Source organism: Apium graveolens, chromosome 8 (assembly GCF_009905375.1).
Source record: "Apium graveolens cultivar Ventura chromosome 8, ASM990537v1, whole genome shotgun sequence".
In the NCBI taxonomy this organism is placed as follows: domain Eukaryota; kingdom Viridiplantae; phylum Streptophyta; class Magnoliopsida; order Apiales; family Apiaceae; genus Apium; species Apium graveolens.
In genome coordinates, this window is record NC_133654.1 from 8,845,995 (window position 1) to 8,862,342 (window position 16,348).

The window sequence follows — 16,348 nt, forward strand, 5'->3', positions numbered from 1 at the left end:
GTTGTTGTTTAATATCAATTTTATTATGATTTATTTTATATATAATCAAATTATATCAATTTTTAATTACTTGTTTAATTATATCCATGTTTAGATACTTATTTATTTCCAATTACTTGTTTAATAGTTGTTTATTTGCATTTACTTATTTATCTATGTAATTAGGTTAGTTGGATATTTAAATACTTGTTTCATTGCTATTAGTTGTTTAATATTTAAATACTTGTTTAAATATATCTTTGTTTGATATTTATATCACAATAGTTTGACCTAGGTTTGCATGAATTGTACTTTTCGCTAACTACCATATCATGATCATGCTTCAATTGAACCAAAGTAATTTCCCACTTATCATTTTTAACTCTATGAGTAACACACATTTGGGCATTACAATTTGTTGTAGGAATTACATCTTTAATCCTCCTTTTTTCCTTTCTCTCATATTCAACATTCTTTTTCGTACAACCTAATCTCCCACACTTACAACAAATATACAAGCGCGATGATACACCATTTCCCCTTGAATATCTATGGGTACTCCTAATAATAATCTCAAATCCAATACATCTACCATAATCTCTATAGAACTTTTTGGCTTCATCCAAATTGTTAAAAAGCATCCCAACACAAGGGACAACACCATTCATATTTGATTTTGAAAATCTATTACTTTTTTTTTCAAAACTCATATCATCATCATCATCATCTACATTCACAAACTTTTTTTTTCTATTAACATCATCAACATCATCACTAGAATCACTATTATCATTTATATTCATCTTCTCTTCTCTATTAAAATCATCATCAAAATCACTATTATTCATTTTTTGCTTTCCTTTTCTCATTGGATCACCCTCTTCCTCTTTTTCCATAAAATCAACATCATCATCCATATCCAATTTTTCCTTAGATTTATATTCATAAGTATCAACATCTATCAATTCATTAACATCATCTACAATAAGTTTACGATAAACCGGATTTTTTCCTATGGGTGTAAAATAATCAAAATTATCATGATCACAAGATGAACTTGAATAACTAAACAAGTGTGAAACCATGAAAATAGGAAGAGAAAACACACCTTTAACCTTGAGCTCCAAATGAAAAATGAAGAAAAAATGAGGAAAAAAATGTGAAAAAGATGAAAAAAATGGTGGTGGGAGTGCATTTAATAATACTTCCGCAATGAGTCATTGCGGAAGGTGACGTGGCTTCCGCAATGATTCATTGCGGAAGGAGTATTATTGACTCCAACAAACGCGTCGCAGACGCGCAAAATTTAAAAAAAGTTCAGGCCTTCCGCAATGAATCATTGCGGAAGCCATAGGCTTCCCTACTAATTCATTGCGGAACTGATCGATTTTGATTTTTATTTTTAATTTTTTTGTTGTAAAATTTAATTTTTTTAAAAAAACATTTAACCATAAATTTGATAGAATTTGTTACTATTACTAGAATTTTTGATATAATTTTTTTATTTTATGAACTTAAATATTGTTTAATTTACCTTTATTACGGTAAAATAAGTACACTAAGAATTAAAAATATAATTTTAATAAATATAATTTTAATTTTAGAATACTTTGTTTATGATATAAAGTCCAGTTATAAAATAAAAATACACAATTCCTTATTACAAATATTTTAACACATGATAACCATAAATGATATATTCTGAGTATCGATTATATCATATTTCTTTGAAATATAGTATTTTGTACATTAAAATTTGAAACACATAAATATATTATCAAATATATATTAGATAAGTTATTTCGGAAGTACACTTATTATGTTCACATCTATATCCTTATAAAAATATTTTATGAAATTGTCGTAACATTTTTTCTTAATAGTAAATTAATATTTTTTATTAAATAATACTCGTTTCAGTAATACTACTATTAGATAATTTGGAAAAACGTATAACCGAGACGGTTTTTGATATATATAAACTCATCATAAACTTATGAGTTCAGTTTATGAATCAAAAACCATAATATGTATGAACCAAAAATCATCCGGGGTACGCATTTCTTGAAATAATCTAAAATAGTGTATAATATTTATATTATAATTTTATTATTTCAAGTTACATAATTTTATAAAATTTATAAAATAATAATTTTTATTTTAATTAAAATATTTAATATTTATAACATAATTAGAACATAATACTAGGTATATCTAGTAAAAAATTTAATTTGAAGGTGACTTGCTTCCGCAATGATTTATAGCGGAAGGTGACGTGGCTTCCGCAATGAATCATAACGGATGGTGACGTGGCTTCCGCAATGAATCATTGTGGAAGATGATGTGGCTTCCGCAATAATTTATTGCTGCAGTTTTGAACGCCCCAGATTTGTTGGTTCCACAGCCAGGTGGAGCCAACCGTGGTTGTGGAACTTTTTCCATAGATAATAGTAGATTTATAAGAATCAAGAAAATTTATCTATATTAATTTATTATAATATCAAACAATAGTGATTTTTCCTCATTAGCAATCTAAAGTCCTATGAACGCACTATCAATAGTGCTTGTAATTATCACATGATCATCATCAGGATTAGTAGGCATATCTTATATTGATAGGATGATATATCGAAAGATGAGTATGATGGAGGATGATATATCGAAAGATGAGTATGATGGAGGTGCTAAACGGAATCTAGAGGCACACATTGAAGAGTTCTTATTCCCTAATTCGAGAAATTAGTTAAACAAGATAAAGAAAAATTGTTCCTTGATGTAAGTTGAGATTGTTGGGATTTTCTTCTAAACTTGTTTTTATTTATTTGATTTATTAAAATGTGTGCTTGTTATCCTGTTACTCTGTAAACCGCGAGTCTTGTAGTTGGACGTGATCTTTGGAGGCATGGAGAGTTTTTAGGAGTCAATAAGTATACAGCGGGTGAGTTTGAGTTGTATTAAAAAATTAGTTTCTGCAGTTCCTATTTTCTAGCATGGCAATTTATCTTGTATATTCTCATTGAATAAAAGACGAGTTGAACGTGCATCTTATTTTTCATAGTTTCAAATTAAACACTTAGTAATATATGTAAGATTATTTTGTATTTATTCAACATTCTGTTATAAGGGCTCGGGTGTCCCCAGTGAATGCCCAAGATGTTGACAGTGGAAACGGGAAAAAATAAGGATGGTGCAGTGAGCTTAAATTATCCCATGTCGTCAAGAGGAAATTACACAACATGGGCAATGAAAATGAAAGTCTACTTGCAGGCCCATGGTGTTTGGGTGTTGTAGAATCGAAGGAGAAAAATGTGGCGGTCGATAATAGGTCATACAAGATTGCTCTTGCTGCTATATATCATGGCATCCCCGAAGATATTCTTCTGTCATTGGCAGAGAAAGAGACTGCAAAGGAAGCTTGGGAAGCTGTAAGGGTCACGTGTCAGGATGTTGATCGCGTGAAGAAGGCGAGGATACAAACTCTAAGGAGTGGGTTCGAAGCAATGATCATGAAGGATACAGATTCCCTTGACGACTTCTATCTGGAAATGAGAGGACTCGTGGTTAACATATGTGCACTTGGTGAAGAAATCGTAGAATCATATATGGTCAAGAAGCTGCTAAGAGCGGTGCCCTCAAACTTCCTTCAAATTTCTTCTACCATGGAACAATTCGGAGACTTGGAGAAGATGAAAGTGGAAGAAACTATCGGCTCTTTGAAAACTAACGAGGAGAGACTTCGAGGTAAAACTGAGAACAACGACGGATAGCTATTGCTTATTGAAGAGGAGTGGGCTAAAAGAGAAAAGGAAGATGGGAAACTTCTATTGACATGTGATAGGGTATAAGAGACCCGGCCAGGATGTAACCTGGATCTAAAGGACACCAGGCTCGATCGATGGTCCGAGACCCCCCTCTCCCAGAACAATCAAATGGAGAGGCCAGGCCCGGCCCCATCGCATTACCCGGATCCGGATCCGACGGGGCGCCCGGACCTAATGCCTACCCGGATCCGGATCCGAACTCAGACGGCCATGAGTGGGGTCCCAGCAAACGCATGCACATCCTACAACCCGCCAAGGAGGGGTACGTGGGCACGTGACTATGACAGCTATCAACAACCAACACTCCAGAAAAGCACGGCGCGTGTCAGAGGCCGTTAGGAGACTCTAGAGGTGGTCCTCCCCTGGACACGTGTAAACAATCCGCCCAAGTCAGGCGTCTTTCGCTCCCAAGATCCAACGACCCAGATTTAGAGGTATCTACCCCTAAACCCTACCTTGGGGCTATATATACCCCCAAGACCGAAGGGTTTAGGGGTTGGAAAATATTTTGACTCTCACACTCACACACTCTCATACACTCAAAAACACACAGCAGCCATCACATATAAAAACACATACACAGCAGCCTCTAAATTACATAAACATATATACCTTCATCTTCTCCAAATCCTGTTCTTATTCTCACACCGGAGGCGCCGTGGGAGCTAAACCCCCCTTCCGGTGTTGTTTTGCAGACGCCCAACCAGCAGCTACACCTCACCCCCACACAGATTGTCCAGGAATGCCGTCGGACGGAGGCCGCCCGCTCACCAGAGTTATCATTTGGTGCTAGAAGGAGGGGCGCTCCATTCTTGGGTCTCGGTGCCCCTGGATTCATCTTCATCAGCAAACTCTTGAGAGAGTCCACTTTCAAAACTGTAAGAACATAAACAACCAAAACCTTTCTTCAATATGAATGTTTATTTTAGCCACGTTTGTGTGAACTCGTTACTTTAGGCCACGTTTGTGTGAGCCCGCTCTTGTTAAGTTTTGGTTGTTTAGAGTTTGATAATCTTGATAGTCTTGAAGCCTGGGGTTTGATAGTCTTGGTAATTTTAAAACCCAGAATTGTTTTAGCTTGCATATTTTCTTTTGTGTTCAAGAGGCTGTTGTTCTTGTTTAGTATTGTTGTTAGCAAAACCCAGAAAATTTGCTTGCTGTTATTCTGGAAATTTTTTGTAATCTTCAAAAAAACAACCTCAGATCCACATTTATAGCCTCAAATCTTGGTCAGCTGTTTATACATTTGTGGTGATGGCAAGAGCAGGAAAAAGTACAGCTGGTAGGACCTCCGCCAGTACCCATATTCAGGACCAAGACCCCTCTCAAGTTCAAGAACTTGGAGGAGACAGGGAGACCTTCCAGGAGCAACCACTGACACAGCATACCCCAATCAGGGATGCTAGAAATATCATAGAGCTAAATCAATACAAGTACACAAATGTTCCAGTTGTAGAGGAGCATATGGATAACTTAACAAGCCATGAACTTGCTGAAGCAATCAGGCTCTACAGAGATGAACAAGCTCGGGCTCAGATGGAATTTGAACAAGATGATGAGCAAGAAGAGTCCGGAGACTCTCAGCAATCCAGGAGATCTGTCTTCGACCGAATTGGGGCTAAGGCAAAAAAGAATCAAAAAGAGCCTAGTAAGAAGGAGACAGAAGCAACCAGAAAGAAAAAGTTAGAAGAAATCAGAGAAAAGAATGAAAATAAGAAGAGAAAAAGAAAGGAGGTTGCGGCTTTTATAGGGGAAGGGGGAGAGAAACCACCCCTACCACGTGGCAGCCAGGGGTTGGTTATCCCAGCAGTTATAAAAAAAAGAGACTAATTTGTATATTAATATATACACATAAAGCACATTTATATCAAGTCATCATTATGGCCCGATTATCAAGCAAAGTAACTGCCCAAAATTCAAATTCGAAGGGGGGAAAATGAGCAAAACCGTTTAAATTCCCAAACCTTTCGAATTCCACAGCCTAGGAACCGGATCAATAACAATAGTCCGAATCATTGTCAATAGTTTCATGTTTGAAACAATTCTACCCTAATCCGGATTGGTATCCACTACACCAGTTCCGGATTGGGGGGTACCAGGAGCAGAAATTTTTCTAGAAGCAGCAACTATTCTACCTTAATCTGGATTGGCATCTACTATACCAGTTCCGGATTGGGGGGCAACCAGGAGCAGAAATTTTTCTAGAAGCAGCAACTATTCTACCTTAATCCGGATAGGCATCTACTAAACCAGTTCCGGATTGGGGGCAACCAGGAGCAGAAAGTTTTCTAGAAGTAGCAAATATTCTACCTTAATCCGGATTGCCATCTACTACACCAGATCCGGATTGGAGGGCAACCAGGAGCAGAAATTGTTCTAGAAGCAGCAACTATTCTACCTTAATCCGGAGTGCCATCTACTACACCAGATCCGGATTGGGGGGCAACCAGGAGAAGAAATTTTTCTAAGGCATCAGCCATCCTACCTTAATCCGGATTGGCATCTACTACACCAGATCCAGATTGGGGGGCAACCAGGAGCAGAAATTTTTCTAAGGCATCAACCATCCTACCTTAATCCGAATTGGCATCTACTACACCAGATCCGGATTGGGGGGCAACCAGGAGCAGAAATTTTTCTCCCAAGCCAACCATGTAATCCTACTCTACTCCCTCATCCGGAAAATCCGCATAAGGGAGTGGGGGGAAAATGATAGGGTATAAGAGACCCGGCCAGGATGTAACCTGGATCTAAAGGACACCAGGCTCGATCGATGGTCCGAGACCCCCCTCTCCCAGAACAATCAAATGGAGAGGCCAGGCCCGGCCCCATCGCATTACCCGGATCCGGATCCGACGGGGAGCCCGGACCTAATGCCTACCCGGATCCGGATCCGGACTGAGACGGCCATGAGCGGGGTCCCAGTAAAAGCATGCACATCCTACAACCCGCCAAGGAGGGGTACGTGGGCACGTGACTATAACACCTATCAACAACCAACATACCAGAAAAGCACGGCGCGTGTCAGAGGCCGTTAGGATACTCTGGAGGTGGTCCTCCCCTGGACACGTGTAAGCAATCCGCCCAAGCCAGGCGTCCTCCGCTCCCAAGATCCAACGACCCAGATTTAGAGGTAACTACCCCTAAACCCTACCTTGGGGCTATATATACCCCCAAGACCGAAGGGTTTAGGGGTTGGAAAATATTTTTACTCTCACACTCACACACTATCATACACTCAAAAACACACAGCAGCCATCACATATAAACACACATACACAGCAGCCTCTAAATTACATAAATATATATACCTTCATCTTCTCCAAAGTCTGTTCTAATTCTTACACCAGAGGCGCCGTGGGAGCCAAACCCCCTTCCGGTGTTGTTTTGCAGGCGCCCAACCAGCAGCTATACCTCACCCCCGCACAGATTGTCCAGGAACGCCATCGGACGGAGCCGCCCGCTCACCGGAGTTATCAACATGTTATGAGTGGGTAAAGCGGAGAAACAGAGGAGGAATAGATGCATAGTCAGGATCAAGAATTCGAGGAAAAGACAACACTCGCGGGGTACGTGATAAAACATACACTATGATTGTTGTTACCTGCAAATTTGCTTGAGAAATCAGGTGTCTCCATTAAATTATACTAAGTGAAATTGTAAGAAAAATGAATGTGAATCTGTATCTTAAAAAACTGAAATGACAAGGTCAAGTTACAACCCACTTGTATTACAGTGAAATCTAAGGAGAAGTTCACATCGGAATCTTCAGAAATTGAAGATGTAAATTAGTGAGTTTTTGTCAACCAACCTAGATCAGTGGTCTTATTTAGCTGAAATGCAAAAGTAAATAATTTATATATATGAATTATGAGTGCAGAGTATTGGAGCTAGCTGCAGTACTGATGTAAGTAGCTGCAGTGAGTGGAAGCAAGGAGTAAATCACATATGTTACTTAGTACTCTAATATTTGAAAAGAAATAAAGAAGCTGAACTTAATTAACTAATTCTAAAGGATAAAGAAATTTTGGAATGTATTAACTAATTAATAATACTAGAATAGAATGTCTAAAGGAGATGCCTATTAAAAATTAATCATTGTGTGGATCTGACACACAAAAATCTAGCCCTCAAAGTTGGGTAGTACGAACCTTCCTCACAAAGAAGTTATGAAGACAACAATATTGAGTTAAGCCCACTAGAACCTTCCGGACTCTTACATTCTTATGATTTATAAACAACTCTTGAAACTCATATTATACAAGAACCACCTATTCTATGTATACTTGCAAGAAAACACCTTCTTCAAATATGGATTTGTTGGTAGGTAATGATGGCACGGTATATATGTTTTCGTAGAAGTTCACCTCTCATTTCTGATGTTGTGTCCTATGATGCTTCTACAAGCTACGCCTTTATCTTTCAAGAGGAAATTTGTTCTTTCATGAGAAATGTTTGGTTCAAATTTGCATTCTCCAAAAGAATTTGAATACTCTCCTTGCAATTTTGATAAGGCTTATGTTAATGTCTTTTTTCCAAGAGTAACGTTGGAAAAAATTTGAGTGAGGGTTAATTAAGCCCATTGTTTATGTTTGTGACAAGTAATGTAACTTTGATGTTTATGTAAGTACTAAAATTTTATGTAAGTGTTGGATGTTATGGTATCATCACATTTGATTCACACACTCTAGTGCTTAATTCTCCTCTTATTAACTATCATGTTCTGACTTTTGATGCTAAAATCTATAATTTCGGTGAGTTTATGCTAATGATAATATTACCAACGTTAAAGAATATGTTGTTATTATTCAATGTATTCTTTTCATTTATTTCTTTGTCGAAAATTATGATGACTTTATGGTTTGGATAATCAGAGGTTCTGTCAATAAAATATTGGTATTTAAAATACTTTATTGCGGCTTTTATGATACTTTCTCGACTAGCTCCAGATGTACGTATCATTTTATTTTTTTTTGGATGTTTTATAAGCTAATACCTTATCGTTGTGAGGAAATTTTATTGAGACACTTCGATAATTTAAACCAAAAGCTTGTTTTGAGAACTCATCATTACAGCTTGAAAGAAGGCTTACAAACATCTTAATAAGTCCAGAAATGTTGCAAAGATTTTTTTTTCTTAAGTCTATCCGGAAATTGTGCAATGGTTGTTCCTTTCTCTTAGTATCACCTCGTTATAAATCACGATATTTTCAAATTCTGTCATCTAATCTTTTAAAAACAGATTTCTTCCATAGATTTATATAAATTTGATAAAAAGCATCTTACTTGTACGATCTTATGGCTTTCATTCAAATTTCAAGTAATTAAAAAAATTAGGCATATATAGAGATACAAACATATATTTTTGGCACTAAAGTACTTAATAACAGTCAAAAGATTGTTTATTATATAAATAATTAATTCTCAATTATATTTTTTCCTTAGATTGTTTAAATTGTACATCAACATATATATTTTTTATAAATATAGTACTCTCTTTGCTTGTATGACATTATACATTATACCAGAAAACAAAGTGTTGGTGCAGGATGATCATTTATAGTATTCTTTATGTACCCGGAATATAATGTACTCTATATTTAGTTCTCAGCATGTACTACTATATATGTTATTCTTCATGTACCCCAAATATAATGTACTTTAGGTTTATTTCTTAGCATGTGCTACTATACATGTTATGTTGCACGATGTATATAGGTATATTATTATCATGTAATAATTTTTATTATTTTGCACTCCTATATGATACAATAAAAGTTATTACGTATGTTACATGTTATAAATTATAGAGTTACATGTTATAAATTATAGATATATAGATATATACGTCTTTTTTTTAATATGAGTAACATGGGATATATAACAGTTATGATAATTGATAAACAAGAACAAAAACCAGCTAAACAATTGACACCCTTGTTCGTGGACCATTTAACATGAACTTTAGAAACATTATTTAATGTATAAATAATAACTCGAGGAACATTGATTAATGTATAAACATTTTTTCTGAAGTATAGCATGCCAAATGGAAACTAAATGGGAGAATTCATCTCAAGTGAAGCGTTCACCGCACACATTACCACTTGACAGACAGATTCTACTATCTGTTTCATGTTAGTGTGTTTTATCTAACTCCCCCTTCTTTTACTCCTATTGCTTCAGAAATATTTAGTTGCGCTCTTCGAGGCTTGCCTTTGGAACTTAATTGTATCACAGTCCCCTTACCATCCTTACCAATCCACCAAAACTACAACAAAAAAAAAACTAAATTCCACCAACTTAAAGCCACTGAAGTTAAATTCCACCGATTTCGGTGGAATTTAAAATCAACTAAAATTTTCGTTGACGAATGAATAAAATCCACCGCATGCGGTGAAATTTAAGTTCGGTCACTTTTAATAGGTGAAATTTATAGTCGGCGCTTTTAGTCGGTGGAATTAAATTTTAATTGTACTTTTATTTTTATTAAATTTAATAAAAATAGGCGGGAAATTTCCCTCCAAAAATTATAAATATTGGAAACAATGAAAACAACCGAATTTGGTGGCTTTTATGTTAACAATAAGTCTTATATGATTTTTTTTTAAAAATATTTCTTTAACAATGTTTAAAAAAAACTAAAAACAATATTTTTTTAACTATAACCCCCCAACCACACCCTCCCCCGCCCATCTTTTCACTGATCCGAACTATAAGAGTTCCAGTTCAACCCACCATTATTGTAGTAAGTTTTTTCTTCCCATATTTTCTCACTTTACTATACTTACACTCATACATACTTATTTGCCCACAATTATCTACAACTTCAGTTCAACATTTTAAAGATAAATTTGACTCGTTTATCTGATTATTGTTGGGTTACCTATGGGAAAAAAAAATCTTGTTTGAGTTATTGTACTTGCCTATAATTGAAAAGATGTGTAGATTTTTTACACCAAGTTTTAATCTTCAGGGACTTGCGCTCTGGGAGAAGGGGTTTTTTGTTGGCCTTTAATTTGATTGAGTTGTTTTAGAGGAGAAGTGGAGAGATTTTATTTGTTGGTTTGAGTTGAGGTTGTTGTAGGGTGCTGGCAGATTTTATTTGGCTCACTTATATGAGAGATGAATTGGGAGACTGAGGAGAGATTATGAAAGAGAATCAGGAGAGATGGTGATTGAGTGAGAGTGAGCTAGAAAGAAGGGGACGAAGAGATAGATCGAGAAAGGAGAAGCAAAACGGAGAGCGAAATGGTGAGAGATGGAGTCACCGGAATTTTTTCCCGGTGGTAGGTGGTGGTTGCACGGTTGATGGGTGGGGTGGTTCTTCATTGTTTTTCTGAAACATTTTTATGCTAAAATCGACCGATTTTGGTGTAATTTATTCTTGGGTGGGAGATTCAAATTTTCACAAAATTTTGAACTTCAAATTTTAAATTTTATAAAAGCGACCAATGATTCGGTCGATTTTATATAAATTCTACCGTAAAACTTAAAATCCACCCTCTTAAAAGCCACCAACATGCTTCGGTCGATTTTATACTAAATTCCACATAATATGGTCGATTATAGCTAAATTCCAGCGATATTTGGTGGTGGATTTTAGTAATTTTTCTTGTAGTGCAATATGCAAACTGATCTCTAGCAATACATCCATATACGTTTTAATATGCAAACTCATCTCTAGCAATATACCCATATACGTCTTAATTTACTATTGACACAATTTTTTCGTTAATCTAATTCACAGATGAAATGTGGATCTATTAATGCTGGAAATTTGGTCTAAGAAATCTACAATTTACTAATTCTTTATAGAAATTAATTCTTCTTAATTAGATATATTAATTTGTAATGAAATATAGCATGAAATATAAATCATCAAATTTTAGACAATTGCGATGCTATAAAATTTGTCATAATAATGCTAAGACATTCAAATTTAATTTTATTACAGCATGAATATATTCTCACCTATGATCAGAGGGGGTATTAAATTACTAAGGTTTCTGCAAAACAGAAATATACTTAGCCTCCGCATGATCTATACTATTCCAGAGGCATGCACATGAAATGTGGATCTATTAATGCTGGAAATTTGGTCTAAGAAATCTACAATTTACTAATTCTATATAGAAATTAATTCTTCTTAATTAGATATATTAATTCGTAATGAAATATAGCATGAAATATAAATCATCAAATTTTAGACAATTGCGATGCTATAAAATTTGTCATAATAATGCTAAGACATTCAAATTTAATTTTATTACAGCATGAATATATTCTCACCCATGATCAGAGGGGGTATTAAATTACTAAGGTTTCTGCAAAACAGAAATATACTTAGCCTCCGCATGATCTATACTATTCCAGAGGCATGCACATGATCTAGACTAAGGCATAAACCAAAACATTCTGGACTGCAAAGATACAGATATTTGATACAAAACAATACATGATTAAAATCATCAAACTCTCATAGTCATCTCATTATCCATAGTACAAACAGGCTTTAGCACAAGAGTTGACAATTGTAAGAAAACCTTCAGGAGCAAGCCCACTCAAACTGCATCTTCAAGGATCTCCATAGCCATGCTACTTAGCAGCCGTAGACCTTTGGCAAAAACATGAAAATTTCTAAATTAATACTAGTCAATTGACAAAATCAAGGGTTACATATATAAATTTTGCATTACAAATTTTTTTGTAATAAGATTGAGTTAGTGAATTTTCAATAATTTTAACTTATGATTTAAAATGAATGTTTTAATAATTTTACTTATGAGTCAGATTTTTTTAATTAAATGAACCCAAATAGATAATTTTGAAATATAATTATTTTCATTCATGAATTTTAAATTAGAATAACATTTAAAACATATATTTAAAAAATAAAGTTAATAAAAAGTGAAAAATCAAAATAAGTTAAGAAAAAGTACATCGCTAGTAAAATTCAATTTATGAGCTTATAAATTATAAATTTAAAAATTCAACTTATAATTTGGGTCGACAAACACTGGTCAATAAACTGTTACCGCTTATAAGTCATGAGTTGACTTATAAGTGGTGCCCAAACAGGCCTAATAAGATTTTAAAAAGTCATATGATCACTTAGTATTCTTGAACTATATCTCAAAAAGATAAAGATTTTGCTTGGGGCTTGAAAACAATATTTAATATGCTTAAAACATGATTAGAAGGAAGGAAGGAATAAAAGTTTATGGGAATGAAATGAAGGAAGATAAAGCTTGTGAATTGATGCACATATAATCAAAATAGATGTATAATATATATACTTTTAGCTTGGAGAGGTAATTAAATCTGAAAGTTTACTCCTACAGGGAAAGAAGTAATCTAATTATGTTAATGTCTATCTTTAAGCCCTTATAGAAATTTAAACTTAAGAAAGAAAGGAAATGAATATCAAGGAAAATATCATTGTCCAACAAGAGATGCAAGGAAAAACCTAAGCCACGTGTAACAGAAGCCGCAAATAGTACACATATCTATGACGAAAGGACTACTATACAGCTCAGCCTTAAATATACTTTTTATGCAAAGATTTTGTAAAATACCCCCAGTTAAAAAGAAACGCAAACAGATTATAAATATGTCAAGAAGATTATTAGGAAGGTTTTGGAGGTTTTGGCAAGAGGGGAAACAATTTCTCAAGAACAGGCATGGCTCTTATATTATATTTGTTTAGGAAGTTTTGGCATTAGCTGAAACACTTGCTCAAGAACAGGCATGACTCTGATATTATATTTCAGACATTGTATTTCTTGTTTTTCTTTCACAGAGAGCCAAAGCCTTACTTCTGATATGGGAATTACTTCCCATCTTAAAATTTAATTATTGTCTTTTAAAATGTTTTCCTTGTATTTTACCATATATATGTAATAACAAAATTCAAACAACATAAATTTGCATTTAAACTTCACATAGAATGATTAAGCAGCATTACCTTCATCACTTTCGTCGTCTTCAGCCACCTTTTTCTCTCGAATAAGTTGATTCTCTTCTGCACTTGTACCACCATCAAGATGAACAAGACTCTCAATATAAGCAACTGACTCATAGTATTGAGGCAGACCCCTAATTCTGAATTCCTCTCGTACTTCTTCCTTGACAAGATCGTACCACAAAAACTTTTCTTGGCTTGCCAAAAGTAAATGATTGCCACTCTTCGAAAATGCCAATGGCTGGTAAACTGTAGATGGTCTATTAAACGAAACTAACTTGGTCCAAGTATCCTCTTCTCCATCCCTTTGCAGTAACCATATGTCTCCCATTTCCGCCAACTCGTCATCACATTCTGGATGATAAACATAACACTGAACACAAAGAAAACCTTCCATGGACCCAATATAAATGTCAACATTGCAACTTGTATCATCATAGGCAGGTAGTGCTGGTACCACTCTATATTCTTCGGTTGCAAGCTCAAAGGCAGCAATATATTTTCCGTGATTTGAGTCAACAGTTTCTTCAGAACACATCCAAAACAAAGCACCATTAGCAAAAGTAGCAGGTAATCGTCCACAATTTACTGAATAAGGAAAATTCCCAATTCTTCTCCATGAATTTGATTTTAAACTATAAACATGAACTTCCTTATCATTCTGCGCACCATTAGATCGAGTACTACGATACCACTGAACCGTCATTACAACTTTATAATCCTCATTAACACGATCGTACCCAAACCCCAGATTATTATATGTATGATTATAAAAAGAACCTTGAGGAATACTAACACGAGGAAGAATCACATCAATATATGTGCGAATTGCTGGATTCCAAAATGTGATTTCCTTAATACATTGATCATAAAATAAAATAACACCGTTACACATACCAATTAATTGAGTAGAAGAATTATAACGTCCCCCTGGACATTTTGGTTCAAAACAACGGAGTGTATCAATTTCAACACAATGTAAACCCACACTTTTGCAATTTAGATCGGGATCCATACTTCTGCAAAGTATATTTCGATTCAAACGATTTCTCACCAAATGACGAAGATGCACGTTGGCGAAATATGGACTGTCTATCAAGTCACGAAATTGCTTTGAAACGCAGCGCAGCCTCATTAAAATGAACACCGGTAGGTGGATGAAAATGAGGGCAAGCAGTTCATCTGACATTTTTTTAGAGTTTAATTTATATGAAGATGAAGATGGGGATGATTAAGAGTGAAAACAGTAGAGATGGAAATGAGTGTTTTTGTGGTAATAAGGGCAAAAAGAAATTATGTTTACCGCTTTTGCAAAAAGTGTTTTTTATTGTTGGGTAATAGCTCACAGTATCACCCAAAACGCCCAAAATATCACAAAATATGGTCATTTCTATTACTGAAAAATCAATTTTTAAAAACATTTTTAAAAAAACACAATTATACATTACACTTTATGTAAATTAAAATATTAGTTTTAAAGAAATAAAAAAAATCATAAAAACGCATGTTAATGAGGCATATATATATTGTGAATGCCTGTAGTATGAACAAATGACTTGAAAATGAGAGAAAACATTACTTTTACGAAGAAGTGATAAGCAAAGTGATTTTATTAAGTTTTTCGATAATAGTAAGGATCATTTTTTAATTTAATTTCTATATTTTTTTTGTTTCTTTTTGTTCATTGATTTGTGAAATTAAAAATACTTTTGCAAATCACACTTATTTTGTATCTTAAAATCATTCAAATATCAATGGATAATTGATTACAAGAGCCAATATTTATATTAGAATTACATATGTAGATAATTTCATAGAAAAATTATATATTTATAAAATATTAATATAAAAGATTAATAAAGTAATTATCTATTTATGTAAGAAATTACATAATATAAGAAGTTTTTTTATCCCTCCTATACAAAAAAGACATCCCTGCAGAGAGATATGTATATACTATATTTGAAGTACTAAAAGATGTTTATAATAATTCATTCTTTAAAATTTACTAGTTTAGAATCCGTGCTATGCACAGTGTAGCACGGTGTATTTATGGTTTAATAGCTTTAATTTTATTTTAACTCAATTATATATTATATATTAGTCTGCATGAATATTATTTATTATTTAGGTTAAACATCAATTAGATGACTCATTACCGTCAAATGACTCAAGTAGGTCATTGGTTACAAATTTGACTCGTAGAATCATCAATATTAACCTTAAACTTTAACCGGGCCATTACTGGGTGTGTTTGTGAAGAAAGTATACACCTTCTACCGTCCTGGTTTGAGTAATATATATAGATATGTGTTTGCAATGTAAAACGAGAGAAACACAAAGTATTCAAGTTGATCTTATTCTTGCAAAAGAGTATAAAACAGATTAAATAATATTATGAAAGAGAATACCACTTATCTAAGCTAAAAATAAGGAATTAAGTACTGAATGAATCCTAAATAAACCCTATTACTCCACATAGCCGAAACTTATTCAAAACACTCCTACAAAATCTCATGAACATTATAAACCATAACAAACCGGTAAACCACATTCAGAGGACTCAGACAAGACTTAAAACATAA

General features: G+C 34.2%; 1 protein-coding gene across 1 annotated transcript; it reads right to left on the reverse strand.

Annotated features, from left to right (window-relative positions):
* Window positions 1–12,350: 12,350 nt before the first annotated feature.
* Window positions 12,351–14,191, reverse strand: LOC141677038 (F-box protein CPR1-like). Its single transcript, XM_074482767.1, has 2 exons — window positions 13,767–14,191; window positions 12,351–12,416 (listed from the first exon to the last, which is right to left on the reverse strand). Exons 1-2 carry the CDS (start codon window positions 14,158–14,160, stop codon window positions 12,364–12,366), a joined length of 447 nt encoding a protein of 148 aa, XP_074338868.1. The 5' UTR covers window positions 14,161–14,191; the 3' UTR covers window positions 12,351–12,363.
* Between the last annotated feature and the right edge of the window lie 2,157 nt (window positions 14,192–16,348).